This window comes from Rhamphochromis longiceps, linkage group LG22 (genome assembly GCF_057381845.1).
Source record: "Rhamphochromis longiceps isolate RC_006_pf linkage group LG22, R_longiceps_female_GT1.1, whole genome shotgun sequence".
Taxonomy (NCBI): Eukaryota; Metazoa; Chordata; class Actinopteri; order Cichliformes; family Cichlidae; genus Rhamphochromis; species Rhamphochromis longiceps.
Genome location: NC_140577.1, coordinates 19,733,989 through 19,748,710, shown reverse-complemented (window position 1 = coordinate 19,748,710; position 14,722 = coordinate 19,733,989). Strand labels below are relative to the sequence as shown.

At 42.2% G+C, this 14,722-nt stretch overlaps 1 protein-coding gene across 2 annotated transcripts in view; it reads right to left on the bottom strand.

Moving 5' to 3' along the window:
• cpne4b (copine IVb) overlaps positions 1–14,722 on the bottom strand; it is a 31,559-nt gene that overhangs the window by 2,940 nt on the left and 13,897 nt on the right. For both annotated transcript variants that reach the window (XM_085395768.1, XM_085395769.1), the window contains exons 4-15: positions 12,246–12,317; positions 11,868–11,942; positions 11,148–11,231; positions 10,963–11,052; positions 9,172–9,270; positions 8,796–8,882; positions 5,145–5,204; positions 4,917–5,050; positions 4,618–4,672; positions 4,332–4,383; positions 3,615–3,748; positions 2,964–3,200 (exon numbers count right to left, since the gene is read on the bottom strand). In XM_085395768.1, coding sequence (XP_085251894.1) covers positions 2,964–3,200; positions 3,615–3,748; positions 4,332–4,383; positions 4,618–4,672; positions 4,917–5,050; positions 5,145–5,204; positions 8,796–8,882; positions 9,172–9,270; positions 10,963–11,052; positions 11,148–11,231; positions 11,868–11,942; positions 12,246–12,317 — 1,179 coding nt within the window. The remainder of the gene's footprint in view (positions 1–2,963; positions 3,201–3,614; positions 3,749–4,331; positions 4,384–4,617; positions 4,673–4,916; positions 5,051–5,144; positions 5,205–8,795; positions 8,883–9,171; positions 9,271–10,962; positions 11,053–11,147; positions 11,232–11,867; positions 11,943–12,245; positions 12,318–14,722) is intronic.

Below are 14,722 nucleotides of genomic sequence, written 5' to 3'. Positions count from 1 at the left end.
AGCTCCGTCCTGCTAATCCCCTCTGAAAAGAAACGACAGAGCAGAAAATCACCTCTCCACCTCTGTCACACACTCCCTCGCTCCCTTTTGTCTTTAGCTCCGGTCTCCTGCTGACCTCCTTCCAACACCAGCACCACCACCCATGGGCTGTCTCACATCTTCCACCCATCATCACCCTTCCTTCTCCTCTCAGTATGTCTCTGTCTGTCTTCATACGCGTCCATGCGGCATGTTCCTACTCCTTCCTCCCTTTCTATTACTGCGTAATTGTTTAATTTCCTGACTTGTCATAGATCAAGCTCACCATAACGAACCCAGCCAAACACATCTGGTCAAAGGCAGGCAAAATTAATGCCAAGACAGAGACACACACAAACACGCACATAAAAACACACAGAGAGGGCCGATAGCCAATAGTTGATGAATTCTGACGAGCAAACCGAGCACGTTACGCCCACACAGTCACACTTTCAATCCCCTGAATACTGTAATCATATCCCCCACACACAAGACAGAAATTCAGAGTACAAATAAAATCCCAACACCTAACACTGAAATTGGTGTTCACAAATATATACACAACATTTGTGTTCTTCTGATTGTGTTTTTGTTTTGTTTAGTCTTAAATTACATTTTATTATTGTGCGATTTTGTTACTTGTCGTACTTTCTCAGTTTGCACTTGCCTTTGCATATTATACTACATAAAATATAATTTAATATGAGAATTTTATATCCCCTCGCTTTTTTAAACCACATAAAGTGGGAGAGACGTCTGATTTTATTTGAAAGTTACTGTTGCAATCTGCATGCTATTTGAGATTAATTGCCATTTACCGTATATTTGTTTTTGAGTCTCAAGTCTGTTTTGGTCAGATCGAATACAGCAATATAACAGAACTATGAATTGAATTCATTTTCATTGGAATGAAGTGGAAATGTTTATTAACTATAATTTATTCAGAAGGAGGCACAGCTGCTGAGGTTCTGAAGCTTGTCTTCATGTGGGGATAATTAGTGATATCCCAAACAGTTTTTTTTTATTGCCATGATCCAAATCTTTTAGTATTAATGTGTCTTGAGACCAATTCAGTACTTATATCTACTTTAAAAACATGCATATGTAGGTCAGTGACGTGACATGCATATTTCAGTATATATATGTATATATATATATACACATATATATACACACTCTTAATATGTTTAAATAAAATTTATAGAATTTATAACAATAAATTAATTAAATGTATTAACTAATAAAATAAAAATAAGTGACATTTCTTTCTGTTCGATCCTGTGTTCGATGAAATATGCCAGACTGTGCGAACCCTGGGATTTGAGAACAATAAAACTGGATGGTCAAAACAGTTTTACTTGTCTCATCAGCAAACTTTTGGTAATTACGTATGCTGAGTGGCACTGTAGTGCAGAGGTTAACACATTTATCTAACACCCAGAGGAGGTACACATCCCTTGGAGGGTTAGGAAGAGAGGAAGGGCATCCAGTGTAAAAATGTGCCACATCAAATATGCGCATATTCAGTAGAAGATATTTATGTATTTGATTATTTCAACAGCTAAAAAGAAAATTCTGCCAGAGTTTAAACAACATTTTTTAAATCTTCTTAAAAGACTTAATTTTGAGTTTTAGATAGCATATTATATATATTATATTATATATTATTTAAATGCACTGGAAATGTATTGAACCCTAGACTCCCTGGATGGAATCTAGGGGCTGTAGTCTGTCATCGGGTGAGAGGGGTGTACTTCCTGGACAGGTAGCACAGTCTGTTGCAGCACAGTCAGAGACAAACAACCTACAGCCAGTTTAGAATCACCAATTAGCCTAACCCCAAGCATGTCTTTGAACTGTGGGAGGAAACCCATGCTGATGTGAGGAGAACATGTCTACAATCCACACAAAGGCCCCAGGATTCCAGGCCAGGACCTTCTTGCTGTGAGGTGAGCGGTAAACCGCTAAACATCGACGTGCCACCACTGAAATGTGTTTAAACTTAAAAGCTTTTATAGAATAAACTGTTACAAGTCATTAATTTAATACTGCATGTGACTTGACTGACCCGTATACCTCGCAATGTACAAAACAAAAACAAAAACAAATTAAAAAAAACATCAGTGCTTTAAATAGGCTCTCGTCAAAGCAACCGTTTTGACTTGAAATAGTCGGGATACACAGGTGTTACTAATCACATTAAGGCTCTGTGCCCAAATACAACAAAACTACCATTAATCTCATTAGTGCTTCCCTGCTGTTTCTTTTTCTAAATGTCTGCTGTAAAACAGCCCTATCATAATTAAGATCTTTTAGACACGAGGCATGAAATTGAATGGGACTTGTGGATAACTGAATGTTGGAGTAGTACAGCTGGATGAGCTGAGTGATAGTTATAGCCTTTTTAGTAGTGATCAAAACATCTTCCCTCCATGTCAGTAACCTCCTTAAATTTCCAGTGCTTTAATGTTGCTGAGAAAGCTTTAATGTGCTAAATCAGGGGCGTCAAACTCCAGTCCTCGAGGTTCGTTGTCCTCAAACTTTTACACGTGTCCCTGCTGCAACACACCTGAATAAAATTAGCAGTTCATTAGCAAGACTGTAGAACTTGACTGCATGCTGAGGTGGCAATTCAGCAATTTCATTCATGTTACATCAGCTCATGAGTGAATGAACATGGTGCAATAAAAATCCTTTTAGCAGTACAATTTTCCAAACACTTACATTTATACATGTATTTGAATTTACTTGACTAGGGTTGACTGCATGCCACCTCAGCATGGAGTCAAGTTGCCAATGACCTACTAATTTTATTCAGGAGTGCTGCAGCAGGGACACATGTAAAGGTTTGAGGACACCGGTCCTCGAGGACTGGAGTTTGACACCTGTGTACTAAATTAACCAGTCAGAGCTTTTTGACCAAAACCCTCTCAACCACCACCTACATGCTTAAAGTCCTTGAAAGGGACAAACTGGACGATGTCGCGGAGGACAGGCTCGCCCTTGGGCGAACGCAGAATCCCGTCGTCGCCGTCCAGGATCTGCATGTCTGTGAAGTCTGCGTTGCCCACACCAACAATGATGACAGACATGGGCAGGTGAGAGGCGTGCACGATGGCCTCTCGCGTGTCGGCCATGTCAGTGATGACGCCGTCCGTCAGGATCAGCAGGATGAAGTATTCCTGGTGAGACATAGGTAAAGGGGGTGAGGGGAAGGAGGGGTATTTGTGGGTGGAAGGGGGAGAAATGAAGAATACATGTTCAATTAAATTTGTGTTTTAAAAATGGCTTCTTGTCAGGGGCTAATTTGAATAAAACTCATTTTAATCCACCAGAGAGAAGCAGTAGGCATTAAGTCAGAGACGAATTTCTGCTCTAAAATTTATGACCAGAATTAAATTAATATCAATCGCTCCAAGTTCTTTTCAATTCATCTTTTTTTTCTTTTTTGATTCATCCTTTAATTTCTTTTTGTCTTTTTATTACTATTTGTCTTTTGCTTCTCTCCATGTGTGCCAGTGCAAACATCAACAGACACAATAACAAGACCAAATGAGTTTGGTTTTTTTCTCCATCTTTCTCTTTCTCTCGCTCACCATGGCTTCTTTGGTGTGCATTTCCTCTGAGGCAGAGGAGGCCACTTTCTGAATGATTGGAGCGATGTTGGTGGGCCCGTACAGCTGGATCTTAGGGAGGCAATTTTGATAGGCCTCCACCACACCTTGGATCCCTGCAACACACACACACACGTGGGTTGTTTTTGCTGCCATTTTTCTGTTTATTGCCTGACCCTGGAGAGCCAAAAGTTCTCATACTTGTAAAAGCATCTGCTAAGATGAATCAGAGTCTGTGTATGTGACCGCACTGTGAGGTGACCGAGCATTTTGTGCAAAATATTCCCGTATTATCCTCACACACACACGCCGTCACGGCGGGAACATCAGCTATGTGAAGAGAGGAGCACAGAAGCCCATTTCACACATACAGATTAGTGTTGTTTTTCTCTGTGTACACGAGCCTGAAATACTTCCAGCAGCATAGTGACAAACCTCCCAGCTGCGTGTGCGTCCGTGCGTGTTCGAACGCGTGCGTATGTCTGTGCATATTTGTGAGGAGCAAAAACAGGGTAAAAAAAAATCAGGGAAAAATATAAAGGGTGGAATATGGGACCGACAGCAAGGGAGATATGAGAGGCATGCAGGGGACTGCTTTGGTTGTGCATGCGAATGTTTGCGCGAGCCTGAGTAAGCGAAATAGTGTGTGTATGTCTCTGTGTCCGTGTTTGGGGGAGGGGAAGGGTGTGGGTAGCTCACCTGCACATTCAGGATTGTCCTCATCAAAGTTCACAGCAAAATCATGTGAAACCTTCAGGCAGGGCAGAAAAGACAAGGCCTTTTTACTGCCACAACACACCACTCACACTCAGCACGATGCATTCAGTTCAATTTACAGGTTGACAGATGTATTCCCCTTTCATGTTGATCAAAAGCAAGCTGAGCCTCCAAAAAGATCTCAAATCTAAATATAAATTCTCCAGACCCACCCCACCCACTCTGCCCTTTGCTTTTGCACACATGTGCATGCTCCCAAATGTCCTACCTTGAAGTCAGGGGGTATCAGAGCTCCAAATCCAAATGCAGGGAACATCTTATCACTGGAGAAAAAGAGACAGACATATTTCATTGGGAAAAAGAAATAAATATAAGGAAAAAAGAGAAGGGTAAAAATAATGGACAAAAGCTTTGTAAGGCTCATAAAGCAAAGGAAGAGGTTTTTTTCATGCTGACTTTTGTGGAAGGATTTGATTCTCAGAGGGAAAATCCAGAGTGTGTCTGTGTTTGGATGTGTGCCCTTGTGTCAGCATTAGGTGGAACGATGATTGATGGAGTGGATTCTACCTGTCATAGTCTTGGCATATCTCTCCTACAGCCACCAGTGCTTTGAGGTACTCATTGGGCTGGTAGGGGTGGATGTAGTGGAGGGAGCAGCTGTTTCTAGGATCTCCATTGGATGCTGTAAAATCTATCGCCACCTGAGATGGAAACATGTACGCTCACACAGCATGGACGGACACAAACAGGCACATTGATGTAAACATTAAAGAGATTACATTTGAGGGAACTTACTGTGAACTGAATCTGGCAGCCTCCCATGATGTAATCCAGGAAGGAATACATTTTAATAATCTGTCAGGAAAAAAAGAACCCATAATATTATTGATTACTAGTTTACTAATACTATTTATTTACTTTTCTAGTAATTTCTCCATCGGATTTACCCATTTTTATTTATTCATTTATTTATTTTCCATTTTTCCCACCCATTTTCCAGTTATTTCTTTTGTTTGTTTGTTTGTTTTTATTTATATTGAACTAGAAGCTTCTTATTAAAAATATGTAATGGGCCCTTTCCCTATATTAATGAACTGACAGCCCGATTATGACAGAAAGTGCTACCTACAGTCAGGTGATCACTACAGAAATTATTGGACATAATGCAGTCAGTGCTGTTAAATGGGAAAATAATTTAAAAAAATAAACAAATACATTTTATATACAAATATAGCAATTTCGATGACATTTGTCTGTATAGTTACAGTACTGTGCAAAAGTCAAAACCTGTCATGACTATATATTTTGTTACAAGTAGCCAGATTTTCTTATGTGTTTCTCTCACACTTCTCCAGGCTTTTCAAAGAGGCATTAAAATCTGCATATGAACAGTAGCTAAAATTTTTGTCTTTAAAAAGTATGAAAAAAATCCAGCAAAGACCTGACCCAGGACCCAAGAAATGCATCTGGCCCTGTGGTTGATCCATCTAATGTTCACTTAGACCTCATCAGAAATGGTCTAAGTGGAAGGATCACTGCCAAGAAGCCAAACTTGTTACTAAAGGACAAGATCAGAGAGGCTAAGGACAATTACAGGAGGAAGCTGGAGTGGAAACTCCAGCAGAACAGCATGAGAGAGGTGTGGAGGGGCATGAAGACCATCACTGGATTCAGGCCAACCAACAGCAGGGGAGCTGAGGGAGGTGAGAATAGAGCCGACGAGTTGAATCTGTTTTTCAATAGATTCGACACCACAGTGTCTGCTCCCACCCCCACAACCTCACCTGCAGTCAGCCTGGAATCCAGAGCCACACCACTGTGCCAGCCTCTCTCTTCACATGTTGCCTCCTGTGAGATTCCTGACACCCCTCCCCCACCCATCACCTTCACTCAATACCAGGTTGAGATGCAAATGAGGAGACTTCACTCAGGCAAGTCTGCTGGACCAGACGGAGTGAGTCCCCTTGTCCTCAAGACCTGTGCCCCCCAGCTGTGTGGAGTCTTTCATAAACTGTTTATGCTGAGTCTGAGTCTGCAGAGGGTCCCGGTGATGTGGAAGACATCATGCCTCGTCCCTGTACCAAAGACGCCTCGTCCCAGTGGCCCCCAGGATTACAGGCCCGTGGCACTGACCTCCCACATCATGAAGACCCTGGAAAGGCTCATCCTGGACCAGCTGCGACCCATAGTAAGACCACATCTGGATCCCCTTCAGTTCGCTTATCAGCCTCGTCTCGGAACAGAGGACGCCATCATCTACCTGCTCAATCGTGTCTACACCCATCTGGACCAGCCGGCGAGCACTGTGAGGGTCATGTTTTTTGACTTTTCCAGTGCTTTCAACACCATCAGGCCGACCCTCCTGGGTGATAAGTTAGCAGCGATGCAGGTGGATGCTTCTCTGGTGTCCTGGATTGTTGATTACCTGACAGGAAGACCACAATATGTACGTCTCCCACAGTGTGTGTCTGACAAGGTGATTAGCAACACAGGGGCACCACAGGGGACTGTCCTCTCCCCCTTCCTCTTCACCCTCTACACCACAGACTTCAGCCACTGCACAGAGACCTGCCATCTTCAGAAGTTTTCTGATGACTCTGCGGTGGTTGGATGCATCAGCAGGGATGATGAGACAGAGTACCGGGCTGTGGTCGACTCCTTTGTCACGTGGTGTGAGCAGAATCATCTGCAGCTCAACGTGGCAAAGACCAAGGAACTGATCGTGGACTTCAGGAAGACCAGGAAACACTTGACCCCAGTTTCAATCCAGGGGGTCAGTGTTGACATTGTGGAGGATTATAAATACCTTGGAGTACACATTGACAATAAACTGGACTGGGCTAAAAACACCACAGCACTTTACAGGAAGGGCCAGAGTCGTCTCTATTTTTTGAGGCGACTGAGGTCCTTCAACATCTGCCAGAAAATGCTGAGGATTTTCTATGAGTCTGTTGTGGCCAGTGCGATCCTCTATGCTGTTGCATGCTGGGGGAGCAGGCTGAGGGTCGCAGATGCCAACAGACTTAATAAACTGATCCGTAAGGCCAGCAATGTTGTGGGGATGGAGCTGGACTCCCTCAAGGTGGTGTCGGAGAGGCGGATGCTGTCCAAGATAAAGACAATGTTGGATAACACCTCCCACCCACTCCATGACATGTTGGTCAGTCACAGGAGCACGTTCAGTGAGAGACTGAGATTACTGAAAAGCACCACTGAACGACACAGGAAATCATTCCTGCCTGTGGCCATCTCCCTGTACAACGCATCCACTTAACACACTGTTTGCTGCTACAACTACACATGTTTCTTTTCCAAATATTTATTTATAAGTGACTTATGTATGTATGTATGTATATATATGTATATATTGTACTATTCTTAGTTAGTGTATTGTCTGTCTTGTCTTAATGTTGGTTTAAAATGGAGCACTGTAACAAAAAATAATTTCCCCCAGGGATCAATAAAGTATTCTGATTCTGATTCTGATTCTGAAACTTAAGGAAGCGAAATAGGGTGAAAAGGCTGAGTTATGCCAAATTACAAAAGAAGTAGATTGAAAATCAGTGGCAACAGGTTCAAGTGATGAATTCAGATTGGAAGGTTTTAGTTCAAGTAATCAGGCCAGGTGAGAGGTACAACAGTGAGTGTTTACAACCCTCTGTAAAACATGGAGGAGGCTCTTTCATGGCTCAAAATCCAAGGAATTATGAACACAGAAGAGTGCCATCAAAACATTTGATTGGTAACAGTTTTATTTTTCAGCATGACAATGATCCAAAACACACTGCTAATGCAGTAAAGGATACAAGGGTAGAAACACACAATAAAGCACCATCAGTTATGAACTGGCCTCCAGTGCCCAGACCTCAACATTACTGAAGCAGTGTGGGATCATCTTGACAGAGAACGGAATAAAAGGCAGTCAACATCCAAAGAAGAGCTTTGAAATGCCCTTCAAGAAGAAGAAGAAGAGCTATTCCTGAAGACTACTTAAAGAAATTACAAGAAAGCTTGTCTAAGAGAGTTCAGGCTGTGTTAAAGGAAAAAAAGATGGTCAAATATTGAATAGCACAAACTCTGCTTTTGCTTTATATGTGCATTTCCACGTAAATTTGCAAATTTCAATAAATTGCTCCTCACTTTTCCCGTTTTCCTAGCAAAATAAAATGTATTTATAGTCAGAAACACAATGATAATAAGGTTTGTGCATTTATCGTTCTTTTCTCTGTTTAATATAATTATAAAAAATAGTGTATTTAGGTCTATGAATATTAATGGGACAAAAGTAGCAATTAGAAGGCACGTCTTTTTTTCCACTGTTATCTCATGCTTTAAAAGTCAAACAATTAATCCCCCAAACAGTCAGTTGAGATTTAAATTAACAATGAAAATAACCATTTGTTGCACAAAAAAGAAGGAACGCAGACAGAAAAAGCTTTACCTTACCTTACAGTGGTTGAGAATGACAACACCAGAGTTTCTGTAATTCTTCTTCTTCATCTGATATTTAGGGTTGATGCATTCCCATTGGATCTAGGCGCACAGATACACACAATTAATGCAGATGGTATCAAGGGAGCACAGAAGGAATTTGCTTGACTCGTTATGTATTTGCTACATAATGATGCGAAGCTATTAAAAAGGAGCTCTGCTTTTATTTAAATGAGGATTATTTTGGATATGTGAATAAAAGCACTGACAGAGATGCAAATGGGCTCACAGTGCATAAATGAATTTATGGCCCTGAGTCAGTGAGTAAACATTACTTGTTTTATTCCTCTCGTGTGAGCATGTGCAGGAGCTCGAGCGCGCATTTTCTCACCTGTTTGCCCTCCTGCTCTACCCTCATCTCCTTAAACGTGGTATGAAACTCCCCGATGAAGTCATGTTTTCCATTGGAGTCCCAGTCCCAAACTGTGCACTGGAAGAGACACACACACGTTCACTCATTTAGAGCACAGCTGCAACACCGTTACCTAAACGAACACACACAGGCACTCGCAGGCATGCAGGGAAATGCCATGCTGAATGATTGATAAGGCGGTGTTGGTGGGGGGGGGCAACGGAGCGGTGAAATATTAATCTGAGGATGCTGAGAGGTACGCGGCTTAAGCGACAGCTTTACGCTTGTGTGTGTGTTTTTCGACATAATAGTTTGACTCGCTCTTGGGAGCTAGTAAGCAAGACAAATTGCCTCAATCAAGTGAGGGTCAGCGGGGCAAAGCTAAGCACATCATAAAGACTCAGTCCTTTCATTTCAAAGGATGGCACAAGGCTCTCATGTGTAGGCTGTCCTGCAAAGTCACTGCAATCAATGATATTCAAAAAGGTTTGTCAATAGAGACACATGTTAACACGGACTGAAAAAACTCAGGTCTTTTGTGAAGCTCTAATGCCTGTGAACGAGTCCTTCAGCGGTGCAGTTTTGCATTATAACCTCCTTGCATGAGGTCACCCCAGCAACTAGCGATCAGAAGCAATCCAGCAATGCTTGATTAAAAACAATGACTCACTGTAATCCCCTAATTTCCTGTCTCCCACTTAAGCTGTTCACAGTCCGCACCTAAAGCGTGCGTGCATGTTTGTGTGTGATCGTTTGCGGGCCGCATGCATGTTTGTGTTTGTGAAAGTAATTTGTGCGCGCGCGAGGTAGCGAGCGCTCGCTTTTGCAGCCTTGCTTCCACTTCAAACTGCTGAGAGCTGTGCTAGAGAGTAATGAAAAAATTAAGAAGCTCTGTTCCATTCACTGAATACTAACTGTTTGACAAAGAGAGAGAGAGAGAGACCAGCGAAAGGACAGAAAGAAAAGTAAAGAGGTGGAGAAATGGGCTCCTTGCCGATTGCAAGTACAAAGGAAGAGACGGCGAGACACTGCAGAGGAGGGTTATGCATTTATGCATTGGTCAGTTAAGAGTCTGGTGAAAAGAAAGCACTTGTCTGAATAGAAATCTCTGCCCTGCCATTTCTCACTAAAGCTCTGACTGTTCGAAACAGGTAGCCCTGGAAACCATAGCCGACGGCGTGCGTGCGCGTGCGAGCCCTTTCTCCCGCTGTCAGGAGCCACGCAGAGTTAAGATACCTCTGAATATTTAATGAACAATCTCATGTTTATTCATGCCAAAGAATAACTGTTCTCTGCGAACGTGGCGGCCACTGCTTCCAAAAAGGCGAAGAGATCTCCTCTGACAAGTAAAGGCGAGAGTTTAAGATAACCACTGAGCTCCTTAACGCCCATCTGACTTTTTAAATAGCACAATGATATCATAAAAACGCCTGACCTGAACTTAACTCCTGGAACTGAAAAGAGAAAGGGACAAAGGCTTTTTGTACGTGCCGCTGTCCTTTGCATTAATGTCATGTTTTGTATGTAGGTGAAAAAGGGTAAAACTACTTTATTTATTGTCATTTTAAGTTTTTGTCCGCATTTATTGAATGAATGGCATTTCTTTTTTTATGTTTTAAATAAATAAAATGCAGGCTGGTGATGATGCTGTGCAAGCACTCGGGTGCTGCTTGACTTCGGCCCTCTTAATGAGTCTTGCATTTTACTGGAGGAACTTAAATAGTTGCATTGCCACTATGATTGTTGCAGAAAAAATATTCCCAGACTCACCTTAAGCTCCCTGTCGTGGTCTCCACTGCAGAGTGTGTTTAAGGAAACTTTGAAGGATTTCCAAACTGGGCTCAGGTTGTTCATGACCGTCTGTGCACAATAAATACAAAGACAGTTCACGCTTGTTGTTTATTTCCAAACTAAAACAGCTGCCTACATCTCCACGGATGTGCGAGCGCAGTTACCTCGGTTCTGTGCACAAGCGACTCAGTGCCGTCATCATTTATTCTAAAAATCTCCAGGAAAGGGTCTGACTTGCTGAAGAAATCCTTCAGAGAGAAAACACGCATGTGAGGCATTCCCTCAGAACTCCCTTTGATCACCATAAATCATTCGAACACTAACAGAATCATTATTTCGCCCCTTTAAACTCCTTTTCTTCTTTGTTTCTTCCACCTATCCCTTTCCTGTCCTCTCCAATTTATCCACCACTCCCATGCTTTCTTCCATCTTTTCCCCAGGGCACTACTTGTTTGGATTAGTCATCCATGTGTGTGTGTGTGTGTGTGTGTGTGTGTGTGTGTGTGTGTGTGTGTGTGTGTGTGTGTGTGTGTGTGTGTGTGTGTGTGTGTGTGTGCGCGCGCGCGCACATGTGCCGGCTGGAAAATTAATACAGTTATCGGTGTGTGTGGTTGGGGTGGTGAGATAAAAGAGGGTTATTGGGAAAGGGGGTGCCCACCTATCTCAGCAGGCCTCCTTTAATACCAGCTTGTACTAGTGTGTATTGTGCGTGTTTCTTCATAATCAAATCCCACAGCTCTGCCCACATACTTCTCCAAGCACACGCACACACAAACACACCAACCAGGCAGCATGCACACACAGACCCACATCTTCAGTATTAATTACCCTCATATCTTAAGGAAAACTTCAACATTTCTGAGTATTTTTGAAAGTGCACAAACCTTATCGTCCAGCTTACGTGCACTGAATGAGAGTTCAACGTAATCGTCATTTCCAGACAATTCCTCAGCTGTCACCTATACAGCGGGGCAGAGAGTGAAGGTGGAGAGGGAAGGTTGGGAGGCGAAAGGAGACAGACAGAGAGAGCGAGAGAGATCGACACGGAGATGTAAGAAGGAGGTGAGAGAAAATGAGATGGAAATGAGCTACAGCACAGATTGAACAGGCAACATCATCAAATTAATTATCTTCAGGGTGTCTGAGTGCACAGAGGTGGTGTGTGTGTGTGTGTGTGCGTGTCTAAGTGTGTGTGTGATTTTTGCATGTGTAGGAGTGTTTAACGTGGTTCGGTTGACTTTGGAACCCGTGCCATACCGTACCGTGATAGAAGACTTTCCAGCAGTGTTTCCCTGTTTGAGAAGAGCTTTAGTCAGTTTCCTCTGTGAAACAATCTGAAACAAAAAGAAAGAAAAAATCACCTCAGATGTTCCAGCCTCCACTTAGAGTTTGCATCTGTCTGGAGAACGCAAGTCAAATATTCACTCTACTCTACACTGACTTTAGTCTCTAAAAACTGAAACATCTGACTTTTTATCTGGCTGGCATTTATATTCTGCCTTTCCACTCGCTTTACACTATAACCCACATGTTCCAGTTTTCACACACACCCATACAGTTTGATTTATTACACATACGCACTCAGACGCCAGTGAATGTACCAGGGGCAATTTGGGACGCATCCACACGGAGACTAGAGGAGCTGGGGATTAAGCCAGCAAGCTTCTGATTATTGGATGACTTTCTCTACCGCCTGAACCACAGCTGCCCCATTTGGCACTAATATTATTAAACTGTCGATGTATTGTACATTAACTATTTTTTTTTGTTCATAGGCTTCACAAGGTTGTGCCACCATGTTGCTCCCCTTAAACCATAGTTATCAACTTAATCTGGCTATTTCATATAAATTTAGCCCTAAAAAATAACTTCACTGCTCAGGATCTCAGAGCATTTAAGAACAGGAGCAAAGTGACATCGAGCAAACCTCCAGGGTGTGGGGATGATTCACAACAGGACCAACATCTGGTGCAATAAATGAAAATGTTTAAAAAATTAAACGAAGTAACAAGATGAAAGGATTAAACTATGGTAATATGAATAGTATTCATGATTAAAATATTACAAGGTGGCAAAAGACATACTGTCGACCTGGGGTGACTGACTTTGCCAGCCAGTTCTGGAGCCTCCTGGGTGGTGCTCTGTCGCCGCTTCACTGCAAGTGGCAGTGATTGCTGCTTGCACTCTCCCAGACCAATTTATCCTTATTGTTATTTGCTGTGGTGAAGATGGCGATGATGGTGGTCGTAATACCAGCAGAAAATCTTATAGTAGTGTTATTTTGTCAAGGACTTTCAAAGGTACCACAATTTCTCCCTTTTTCTACTTCAGCTGCACTTCATAGTCTCTTTCATAGCCTGACAACGTGCTACACAGGCAGACAAGTGCATGCACACTCACGATGATGTGTCAAACACACCAACCGACTAACACACAGCCTCTTCCTGCTACAGCTAAGGCATTTGTACACGTACATACAAGCACATTAAAAACATCTACATCCCCAACTTAGAATTTCCTTTGTATCAAGAAAGCTTATTGTGTGTTCCCAATGCAAGTAGACCATGTAGTCTGTCTGTGTTGCTGACAAAGAAGGTTCACATAGATCCTGGCAGATCCTATCTCCATGTCAGGGGTAACAGATGATTATAAGTAATCACTGACGTGACCGATCTGGTGCCGGGATGAAGCTGTTAATAAACTCAGAGGAAAGACTGCTTCGCAGCTGGAAACAACAAACAAAACTTCAGCTCGTGTTTTTGTCAAACCCCAGACTTCCTCTGAATTGTTGATAAAAAGTAAATTATATTTTAGGCACGCAGGTGATTACTGCACCTAATATACTAGGCGCTGCACTTACATCAAATACCCCGATGCACGGATACACACAGGCACTGTTGTAGATATTAATGGAGGTGCAGCGTGTACAGACGTATAGACATATAGACTGGTATGAAATATAATGCATTAAATCAGGTGGACAACCTACTGCAATCACACTGTCACTGCATGCTAATGCCACAACTAAAGAAACCATCCACGCCTGTGTGACACCTACACGGCATTTATGTGCAATGCCGGTGTGTCCATTGTGAGTCTACTGAAAATTATTGGCATGCACTCGGACGTTTGGTCTGATCCTTAGACACCATTAACTGGCACTACTGAGGCATTTAGTAATTAGAATCTCATTCATTGTCCTTATTTATTCATTGTTTCCGTTTCCCTACAATGTGCTGTCACGGTTTCTTTTTTTGGGTTTTGTTTTTTTGTTCTGCCAATAAAGCAGAAAAAAACAACAACATTGATTATAACAGAATTAAGTCTTACAGCAGGTATAAATGCTTACATGCAACATGTCAATATCTGTTACAATATCACTGATGCAATGCGTCTGCAACAAGCGTTTCCTCTAGCAACTATTCAGGGCTTCTATCGTACACAGAAAAAGGAAAATGATCACACTATTGCTTCAAATGATATGATGGAAGATAAACATAACCTCTATTTTTTCAAATACAGTTATTAACAGAGTTATAATATGATTATATAAACAATAGCTTCCAAACAACCTCTCCAAGAAGCTTTCACACCCTTAAGTCAGTGTTATACATCCACCAGCTCTGTGCTGTCTCTGATGAGTAGTAAAAAGTAAACACTTCCTTTAACTGCAGACCTGACATTAAAGATAAGGGAAACACTGGGCTGCGCGTCCTATTTCCTTTCATTCAATATTACA